At 32.8% G+C, this 12,155-nt stretch overlaps 1 protein-coding gene across 2 annotated transcripts in view; it reads right to left on the reverse strand.

Annotated features, from left to right (window-relative positions):
• Positions 1-1,708: 1,708 nt before the first annotated feature.
• The window catches only part of LOC143064719 (receptor-type tyrosine-protein phosphatase epsilon-like), a 147,337-nt gene continuing 136,890 nt past the window's right edge, over positions 1,709-12,155 (reverse strand). For both annotated transcript variants that reach the window (XM_076237766.1, XM_076237775.1), the window contains 2 exons: positions 10,997-11,132; positions 1,709-10,678 (listed from right to left, as the gene is read on the reverse strand). In XM_076237766.1, the coding sequence (XP_076093881.1) occupies positions 9,977-10,678; positions 10,997-11,132 (838 nt within the window). In that variant the 3' untranslated portion in view covers positions 1,709-9,976. The remainder of the gene's footprint in view (positions 10,679-10,996; positions 11,133-12,155) is intronic.

Raw genomic sequence — 12,155 nt, forward strand, 5'->3', positions numbered from 1 at the left:
TAAGGTGTACATGTCCTACTGGCAGGTTTTCATCTGACCTTGGCCTCATTTTCATGGTTTGAAGATAAGTTTTGGTATTTTGGTTCTAATACTATATGCAATGAGTCAACTATTTTTGGTGTATCATATGGAAATATTTTACAATATATATGTCAGTCTGGCAGGTTTTATTAGACCTTCACCTTATTTGCATGATTCATTAAGTTTTCCTGGTTAAGTTTGTTTATACATGTATATGTAGAAACTATTTCACTATATTTAGGGTAATGACTGATTTAAAGGTGTACATGTATTTCTAGTTTGGTTTACCTGACCTCGAGTCCTTGACCTCATTTTTTTTTTATTATTTTAAGTTTATGTGATACTTGTAGTAAAGCTTTATATTTTGGACTATCAATATAAAATCAATAGTCAGTAATGCAGGCAAGACATTTCAGCATGTGGATAAATATGAGGGATTACAAATGACATACAGAGAAACATGAAATAAATTTCCAGTGCTGGGATTATATTCTGGGTAACCTTTTTGGACCAATTTGAAAACAACATTATATCTTTTTTGTTAGTAGAGGATAAGTTTTTACAGTAAGATGAAAACAAAAGCTATGAGTGCTTGGTATAGTAGAGTAGTCCAACCCCATACATTTTCCCTAAAAGACTAGACAATTATAATAACAAAAATCCAAACATATCCATTATATACAAAACACACAAGGATCTAAAATCAAGGGTGCTCCAAAAAGGGTTTGCAAGTTTCCCTAATGGCACCTGTTATTGACTGATTCATACAGTTGTTACCAATCACCAGTTGTCTGTTGAAAAGAATGTCAACTACAAAAAGTCATGTATGTTTTTGAATAGATTTGAATCATCACAAATATGTATTTCTCCAGTATAACATCTCATGATATTATTTGCCACTGGAAATCATATACAATTTACTCGCAATACTGGAGAAAGATGACTCATATTGTGTAAGTATTATTCATAAATGCAAAGTGAGAGTGGTCTCATTGGAACTCATACCACATCTAGATCTTCTTATATCTATAGTGAGAGTTGTCTCATGGGAACTCATACCACATCTAGATCTTCTTATATCTATAGTGAGAGTTGTCGCATTGGAACTCATACCACATCAAGATCTTCTTGTATCTATAGTGAGAGTTGTCTCATTGGAACTCGTACCACATCTAGATCTTCTTGTATCTATAGTGAGAGTTGTCTCATTGGAACTCATACCACATCTAGATCTTCTTGTATCTATAGTGAGAGTTGTCTCATGGGAACTCATACCACATCTAGATCTTCTTGTATCTATAGTGAGAGTTGTCTCATGGGAACTCATACCACATCTAGATCTTCTTGTATCTATAGTGAGAGTTGTCTCATGGGAACTCGTACCACATCTAGATTTTCTTATATCTATAGTGAGAGTTGTCTCATGGGAACTCATACCACATCTAGATCTTCTTATATCTATAGTGAGTTGTCTCATGGGAACTCGTACCACATCTAGATCTTCTTATATCTATAGTGAGAGTTGTCTCATGGGAACTCATACCACATCTAGATCTTCTTATATCTATAGTGAGAGTTGTCTCATGGGAACTCATACCACATCTAGATCTACTTATATCTATATTGTGTTCCTTCAACAGGTCATCTAGTTACTACATATGTAAAATGAAAGTAATTTTCAAATCTATCATTGTAAAAATTTATTGATAAAAATGTAACAAACTGGTTATGAACTATAAATATGAATGTGAAAAAAAATATTCTTTAACAATTTCTTAATAGGAATGCAAGAATATTTATATGTACAAATATGAAAATGTTTCTTTCACTTATTTGTCATAATGGAATGCAATGTAGAAAGGAATGCAATTTGTACAAATTTAACAAGATTAAATACACAATATAATCTAATAAAAAAGAAAAACACAGCTCATTACAAGAAAATGTCAATGAAAATGCTTCCCCCTTGCCTTTGAAATCTAACATTTTCCCTTCAAACAGACTACAACTTACATACAGAGTTTTTTTGTGGTATGAAGGATCAATGTTAAATAATCATTAATCTTGTATGTCATTTATTCGGAACAAAATCTAGAAAAACCTTTCAAATTATGTACATAAAACGGGTTATTTATATTTATTAATGGATAGAAACATTGTTTTATTTTTGGCTCTAGTGAAATCTTCATTCTATAGGACAGGAATCATCAAACTCAATAATACTAGAATAATATTTGGTGGTCCAAAACATGAAAGATTTGCTTTGAAGTGAACTTTGAACAGGGTAACTAACTCTTATGCAGGTCAGGCCAATTTAAATAAGAATATATGCACATGCACATTACAATATAACTACTGGCATGAATTCTCATCAAACTATCCCTGAAATCTTCCAACTTTACAAATATATTCAGTGGAATGAAAAGAGCAATATATTTTCATCTTGCAGTAAAAAAATATAAAAAGTACAATTTTATTCTGAAATAAATGAGAAAACTTAAATTTCATTCTATATTACATCCACATTTACAAGCATTTAATAATATAGGTAAATTATACTCACCAATACAGACTTCTAAGGGTTTCAAAAATACAATACTTATGCTTTAAAAGAGATGTAGATTATAAGTCAATAAGAGAGCATCCTAACAACACACACAAAAACAAAATGTCTAGAGGTTAAAATATGGTCATAATAAATTGGTTATTCATAAAAACATAATTGATAGCACCCTGTGATCAGTTTCATCAGAAATCTTATGACTAAAGTTGATTGTAAGTCCTGAATAATTTGGTATACTTACAATCAACTTAAGTACCAAGATTTTTTTATAAGCCAATGAAACATCACAAGACGCTGTTAATCATGAGTTTTGAAAATTCTTTGTCATGGTTAATTTTGTTCTACTAAAACACATAATAAATATAGCTTCAACAAATGAAAGTTCAATTGGAGTTATCATGTCACAACACTTCTTCCCATTACTCAGCAGTCAACATATGGTTTTCAACAACAGACTAGTGTTGATGCCTTATAACAATAACTTTCTCCCAAAGCTGTATAACCAACATAAACTATGAGACTATTCAACAACTAAAGGAATAAAACATTAAGATAATACCTTAAAACCGCAATTTTTCCATTTGTAAAGGGGCAAGTGACACCACCAACATTCAAACTTGATCTGTATTATGTGGTATTAAGCATGGTGTATAAGTTTCATAACATTTGGTTGAGGGAAACTTAAGTTAGAGAATGGAAACCAACTTTGGGACGTACGTACAGACAAGGGTAAAAATTAATGGCCCCTCTGCCATGGCAGGGACATTAAAACTAATCAAATCAAAATCTTGGTATAGTATACGGCAATAACTGCACATAATGAAAAACATTTCTACCAAGTTTGTCAAACCGTCTCAGAGGAGTTACATTCACCAATTTTTTTTCTCTTTAAGTTCTGACTATGGGATTTAGCAGAGGAAGCAGATTTGAGAGTGTACTGAAGATCTATTGAATTGTGCAGATATATATAAAAACAGGACTAACTCTTCACTAGAGAATGCTCTGCATTGCCAAATGAAAGCTCTAAGAACACACATTTCCGTTTTAGTTTTAAGAAAACCACTTTATACTATTCTGTTGGTGGGAATTAATAACAGATTTTGATTCTGTGTGTTCTGCTTTGTATGAATTAGTTATTACATATAAATTGTAAATTGTGTATATATTCAACAACTATTATTATATAGTCAAAACAACTTCTTCAATTTACAGAAACATTATACAACTATATATTCAAACAATCAATTTGCATAAAAAAAATACATGTATATAAATATTATACTTATTAAATAAGATTAAATTCAAGTTTGAAAAGAGAAAATGTCATACAACTTGTCAATTGAACAAAAGCCCAAATTACCATGGATGTTGTAAGAACTCTGATAAATTTACGGTAAAATTCACTAAATCAAAGCTGTTCTTTTCTACATATTTTCTATGTATTTTTATTCCCTTTCTGTGTATCTATTTTTACAAAATTTATTCAAGAATTTTTTCCCAAACTTACTCAGGTATGCTTGATCATCATATCAATGAGTTTTTCCTATGAATATGCAAAGGGCCATAATCACATATTAGTGTGTGATCTGAATGCACAAAAGTAGGCGGACGAAATATCATCAAAGACTATTTATGACATTTCAACAGATCTTAACAATATAATAAATCAAATGTAAAGTCAGAAGTGTTTACACAAACAGTAACTACATATGACAATCAGCCTCATTATGAGCAACAAATTTATGGAATTTGTATGAAAACAAATTTCACAACCAACATGAGTTTTAACAACCTATAAACATGAATATTTTTATTTCAATAATTACAAGTCATTTAACATTCAACAGATAAAAATAAAACATCAAACTTTAACATAAAATCTTACTGGTCCCTAGTTAACAAACATCTAACAGGAACCTAGTCAGCCTAATCTATAAAATCATTGCATTTTCTTTATATATAAACATTACCATACATACACAGCATAATCTAATATTTCAAAATCCCTTGAAACAATTAAAATATGAATATCATCATAAATAACTACATTTGAAAATTATCAAAAGTCCATAACTCACTTTTATTCATTCAATCATTCTATTAATAAGATAACAATAAATCCATTAAAAAAATTAAAGGAAATTTTATCCACAAAATGGGGAAAAGACAAAATCTGTGAATCTAAAAAATAATTAGTATTTTTTTTTAGATATTTGCACTTGTGTAGTTATTAACATACACTATTTTCAAGTGACCTGTTAGCAAAAGTTCACAATAATCTTTACCTAATATTCTACAATATTTGTTGTTGTGAATATAACAGGAATGTGTCCCCAGTACATGGGTGCCCCACTCGCACTATCATTTGTTCAGTGGACAATAAAATTCGGGTAAAAACTCTAATTTGATATTAAAATTAGAAAGATCATATCATAGGGAACATGTGTACTAAGTTTCAAGTTGATTGGACTTCAACTTCATCAAAAACTACCTTGACCAAAAACCTTAACCAAAACTTTAACTTGAAGCGGGTTGGACAGATGGACAAACGAACGGACGAACACACAGACCAGATAACATAATGCCCATCTACTATTGTAGGTGGGGCATAAAAATGTATTTGAATAGCACTAATAACATTTTAAAGCTGCATGTACATGTATAACATTATTAGTGTATACACAAACATTTAACACTTAAAAAAAACCCACAGAAAGTGACAAACTCTTCACATATACATTAAAACATTTTATACATTTATGTATTACAAAATTACACATGCATAGCACCATGATTTCATAAAGAGTATTGGTTTAAAGAAAATGTTCAGACAATCAGCATTATATTCACAAAATCGAACTACACAGCAATAAATTATTCACTCACTCCGAGTGGCACAGAAGTTTAAAATTTGTTATAAACCTAAAGCTTTTATAAGCAAAATATTTTTACCTTTTCAATTGTATGGTAAATGGATCAAAATTGATGATACAGACAGTCTTGCTGTAATTAATCAATAAGTTCTTAATTAAGTTCAATACGCAATTTTATTTGGATATGTAAGAAGGAGGGTTTAACTATAATTTTAAAATGGCTTTGTTTGGTTCAACACTTACTTCCTCAATAAGAGTTGGGTTGTAATTTCATTTGGTTTTATAGACAGGGTTTGACAATTATCTAATGTGGCTTTGAAGCAGGGTTTGACAATTATCTAATGTGGCTTTGAAGCAGGGTTTGACAATTATCTAATGTGGCTTTGAAGCAGGGTTTAACAATTATCTAATGTGGCTTTGAAGCAGGGTTTGACAATTATCTAATGTGGCTTTGAAGCAGGATTTGACAATTATCTAATGTGACTTTGAAGCAGGGTTTGACAATTATCTAATGTGGCTTTGAAGCAGGGTTTGACAATTATCTAATGTGGCTTTGAAGCAGGGTTTGACAATTATCTAATGTGGCTTTGAAGCAGGGTTTGACAATTATCTAATGTGGCTTTGGAGCAGGGTTTAACAATTATCTAATGTGGCTTTGAAGCAGGGTTTAACAAATATTTAATGTGGCTTTGAAGCAGGGTTTGACAATTATCTAATGTGGCTTTGAAGCAGGGTTTAACAAATATTTTCTGCAGTTATAAGGCAGGGTTTAATAAATATTTCCAATGGTTTTCTAGTTGGGGTTTAACAGTAGTGGTTTTGTAGAAAGGGTCTGACAGTATTTTCCTGTGGTTTTGTAGAAAGGGTCTGACAGTATTTTCCTGTGGTTTTGTAGAAAGGGTCTGACAGTATTTTCCTGTGGTTTTGTAGAAAGGGTCTGAAAGTATTTTCCTGTGGTTTTGTAGAAAGGGTCTGACAGTATTTTCCTGTGGTTTTGTAGAAAGGGTCTGACAGTATTTTCCTGTGGTTTTGTAGAAAGGGTCTTACAGTACTTTCCTGTGGTTTTGTATGTGGCGTTTAACAGTAATTTCATTTTATTTCAGGTTTTGATAAGTTCTGCACATAAGTCTATAATAAATTTGTATTTTGTTCAATAACTCAATTAATGCTTAACTTTTACCCTTGAAATCCATGAATATTAGTATTACTGGTACCATCTTTTAATCAAAGCGCTGTAAGCGCTGAAGGCAGTTAACCAAAAACCAAGGCAACCCGTTTCCCTGGAAAGAAAACTGAGTTTGTGTTCTATAGTACAAAAGTTATGAAACACGAATCAGACAAATGTTCACTACAACAGGGATCAAAGGTGAGGTCTGACTGACCTGCCCATAGTAAATGTAAATGATTTGTTGTTTTGTCCCATACATATGAATTTAAGGGTGGGGATCTCAACGGTTTTCAAGTTCTCAAACAGGTAGGGGTAGGCAGAGGATTTAGGGGGCAGGGGGCCCCCTTTTCGGGAAAAAAATTGGTTGCTTATATAGGGAATCACTGAAGCGTGACTGGAGCAGGCCCCTTTTATGTCAGTCAGTGGGCCCCACTTATGAAAATTTCTGGATCCGCCACTGGGGGTAGGGTGACCCTAGGGACTTCCCCTTCATTTCATTTTATTTGTTATATTGTCCCATACATGAATATATATGGTTTAGGGGTGGGGATCTCATTGGTTTCCAAGTTCTCAAACAGGAGGGGTAGGGGTGACTCCAGGGACTCCCCCTATATTTCATTTAATTAGTTATATTGGCTCATACATGAATATATATTGTTTTGGTATGGGGATCACGACCGTTTCCAAGTTCTCAAACAGGAGGGTTGGGGTGACCACAGGGACTTCCCCTATATTTCATTTGTTATATTGTCCCGTACATGAGTTATATGGTTTAGGGGTAAGGATCTTAACCATTTCCAAGTTCTCAAACAGGAGGGTGAACAGTGACCACAGGGACTCCCCCTATCTTTCATTTGAATTGTTATATTGTCCCGTACATGAATATATATGGTTAAAGGGTGGCAATCTCAACGGGTTTCAAATTCTCAAACAGGAGGGGGTGGGGTGACCCAAGGGACTCCCCCTATATTTCATCTGATTTGTTATAATATTATTGTCCCATACATGAATATATATGGTTTAATGGTGGGGATCTCGACCATTTTTAAATTCTAAAACAGGAGGGGTGGGGTGACCCCAGCGACTCATCCTATATTTCATTTGATTTTTCATATTGTCACAAACATGAATATATATGGTTAAGGGGTGTGGATCTCGACCGCTTCCAAGTTCTCAAACAGGAGGGGGTGGGGTAACTCCAGGGACTCCCCCCTATATTTCATTTTTTATTTATTATATTGTCCTATACTTGAATATATGCAGGGGCGGATTCAGACGGGGGAGGGTTGCGGGCTTGCACCCCCTTAAATTTGCAAAGCATGGGTTATTCTCAGCTTAATAAAGAATATTCCGATAATTTTACCTCAAATTTATTTTAGCTTCATTCTGCTCGGCGAAAATTTAAGTTTGCGCCCCTCTTAACCTAAAATCCTGGATCTGCCCCTCATATGGTTTAGGGGTGGGGAACTCGACCGTTTCCAAGTTATCAAACAGGAGGGGGTAGAGTGGCCCAAAGAATGACACCTATATATCATATGATTTACTTACATTAAGGTATATATAATATAGTTGCATTATTTGTGAAAATAAAGAAAGAAACTTTCAGCTACTTTAATTGACCCTTCAAAATTGAGAAAAACAAATAACCCTTCGAAATTGTAGTAATATGTTTACACTTTAAAAGCATCTCACATGCATTATAATCATTTATCATTTATAAAGAAAATTTAGACTGTGACCATGAACATGTATATTGTTAGATATACTGTTCCCAGCTGTCACGTTGTATTGGATTTTTAAATTAAAATTTGTCAAAAAGTAATTTTGAGTTTCTGAATAAAATATTTTTCTGCTTTTTCTTTCTTTTTTACCATGCATAGATGTATTTTTTCACCTGCATGGATTTATTTTGTAAATGATCGCCAAACCCGGAATTACCCTTATCCGCTTCCGGAATCGGGTCCGATATTGTCTTCACGGCCGCCATTGTTATGTTTTACAATGTTGTTTTTGTCTATCAGATACGACTTTACTCGAATTTATACAATATTTGTCGGCGATTTTCTGTATAAAGCTAGCGGTTGGACAAAATGAACATCGCTGTCATGAATAATAATGATAAAAATAAGCTCGTTTAATTGGAGACTTTGGTGAACACAGGTGAAAAGGTTTGCAAAGTAATTTCTTATTCTCTTTCAAGTGGAAGATGACTACGTCGGATGTAGCTAAAAAACCCACTATCCTAGTCGAAATTCCGCTTGCAAAAGTGGAAGGTCGCGGACCTCGGACCACCGCTAATTTGCACACCTGCTTCCAAATTGAAAAGCTACGAAAATTTCTTTTTCTAATTTGAAATTGCCGCCAACAGCATGAACAGTTGAACTTATTATATAATAGACTACTGACGTAGTTGTACTACGTATTGATGACAAACAATATTCCTACGACTTTTGTCATTTGGGAAATCTAAACTACTTGTCTTAAGAGATTTTCGGCGATTAAATATTTCATACAGTTGTTCTTTGACATCTTAGCTAAAAGCACAAGTCATAATGAACTACACAAAGATTCTGAATAAGCACTACTTCCTATGTGTAACTTTAAAACTTTTGGATAAATCGACGATCATTTAAGGTTTTTCTGGTCATATTTTTTGTTATCCAGAATAAAAAGTATTAAAAAAGTGTTCAATTAGTTATATATAACATAGTAGCGAGCTAGATAATAACAATGGCAAGTCTTTCAGCATTTATTGGGTAGAACACAAATCTAGGGTGCTCGCATAATGCAGCTTAACTGCATAAAAATACTAATGAATCGACAGCATTTGAATAATCTGTAGCATTGCATTCCAGGAAGATGAACACATTTGGCAAAAATGACTCAATAATATCAAACATGAGATAATATCATATGTCAGATAATATCATATGTGAGATAATATCATACATGAGATAATATCTGACATGAGATAATACCGTACATGAGATAATATCATACATGAGATAATGTCATACATGAGATAATATCATATGTGAGATAACATCCTAAACACGATATTATCTTACATGAGAAAATATCCTACATGAGATAATATCATGAATGAGATAACATCCAACATGAGATAATATCCTACATGAGATAATATCATACATGAGATAATACCATACATGAGATAATATCCTACATGAGATAATATCATACATGAGATAATACCGTACATGAGATAATATCCTACATGAGATAATGTCATATCTGAGATAATATCAAACATGAGATAATATCCTACACAAGATATTATCTTACATGAGATAATATCATATCTGAGATAATATCAAACATGAGATAATATCATACATGAGATAAATTTGATGAAAGACAAACATGATTTTGATTTTCAATGTCTATACTAATCATTTCTAGTTCGTCGGTTGCATCTTGTCTTTTTAAGGCAGGTTTTGGTCGTCTAGTTTTACTACTAGATATTGACGGCACCTTGTGGGGAGTGTAGTATTCCATACTCTGAGCTGAAGGACTCCTACATACTGAAGGTTTAGTCCGTCTATCAACTTGTACTAATTTTGAGCTAACACTGCCATTACCCATACTAATGTTTGGTGAACCATTCATTTTACCATTGGTCTTTTTCCTCGAATCTTTCAACCGCACTGAATTTTGTCGAGATGAGTTATTTGACATTGCATTCTCGTAGTTACTGTCTGATGAAGAATTACTGGAAATGTCTGTGTGAGGAATTTGCAGCTGCGTTACTGGGCGTTTACACGTAGCAATGTGTCCTCTTGCTGCCAGACAAATACCGTCCATTGAAGGTGTCTGGTCGCCAGCAGTATAAAAACTTAACTGTGATGACCTACTTATTTCGTCTAATTGATCCTCTAACAACATGTGGCTATTCTGTGTTTCTAACAGTCCGTATCCACGATTAATTTGACCTTCCTTAGCAGCGGGCCCGGTTATTACAATTTTAGGTTTGTTCTCTTGCATCATTGCCAGAAAAGACACTAACAAGGAATAAGAAAAAATATATTCCATCTGAAATTAAAGACAAATTCATTATTTGTTATGAGTTAATCATTCTTATGATCAATTGTAGTCATACATAATCATATTTATGAAAAAATAAATCCTCCCATTGATGAAACCACTTTTAGTTCAAAGCTCTTATACATTTCATAAGTGTTGCTACAATGGTTTTGATGAGTATATATGCACTTAAATGCCATTATAACTCCTTTGAATGCCAATTTTGATATTTTTTTCTATAAAATGGAAGATTGCCAATAACTCTCAAGGTTATCCCAACCCCAGTTACATAAGAAATTTTAAATTATTTGAATTTTTTTTACTTACTACATTTGGTATTAATGCAGGCCTATTTTTCTTCACTACTCGTACTGCACCAAACACATCCACTTCACCCTCAGCCTTTAATTGATCACAGCAAATGTTGGCTACACAATAAACTCCACATCGACTCATTCCATCTCTTCAAATATCAAAAACTTTGTTACTAATATATATATCTAATAATTCTTACATATTAGCATCAGTTTTGTTTTCAAGTGCTTTACATAGATGTGTGTTGTTTTCCTGTAGAAATCATTTCAGCGCAAAACTACCATGTTATTGGTTTCATAGATAATCAGGTCAATTAACAACAAGAATGTGTCAACAGTACATGGATGCCCCACTCACACTTTAATTTTCTATGTTCAGTGGACAGTGAGATTGGCGTAAATACTCTAATTTGGAATAAAAATTAGAAAGATCATATTATAGGGAACATGTGTACTCAGTTTCAAGTTGATTGGACAACAATTCATCAAAAACTACTTTGACAAAAAACTTTAACCTGAAGAAGTACAATACAATCAAACAGATGAGAGACTGAAAAAAATAATGCCCTAAGTGGGGCATAAAAATGGTAACATTAACTAAATGATATACATTATATGTTGTCAGCTAAAGCTTAGTATTTTGTCATGGATCTTTATTTGTCACACACTTATAAAAGTAAAGTAACACGATTTTATTTATAATTTTACCTACTTTGACATGAGATTTAATGGCTTATTTCACTTACTTTGACATGACAAACACAGGATGATAAAATGGATTATTTCAATTACTTTGACTTGACACACAGAAGATTAGATGACTTATTCTGACATGACACACAGGATTTAAAGGCTTATTTCACTTACTCTGACATGACACACACAGGATTAAATGGCTTATTTGACTTACTTTGACATGACAAACACAAGATTTAATGGCTTATTGACTTACTTTGCCATGACAAATTAGGATTTAAAGTCATATGAAACAAGTGACTGGTGAAAAATAATGTTTATCCAATTCTTGAACCAATGCATGTATATATCATAAACTAAGTCCTCTAATATATCGTATAATTGTCAATTTTTTTTCTCTCTGTTTGTTATGATTTAACAAATATGGCTGCTCATTAAATGCTGTGTTTTGAGGCCGAAGTTTACCAATTGTCACC

This window comes from Mytilus galloprovincialis, chromosome 1, assembly GCF_965363235.1.
Source record: "Mytilus galloprovincialis chromosome 1, xbMytGall1.hap1.1, whole genome shotgun sequence".
Taxonomy (NCBI): domain Eukaryota; kingdom Metazoa; phylum Mollusca; class Bivalvia; order Mytilida; family Mytilidae; genus Mytilus; species Mytilus galloprovincialis.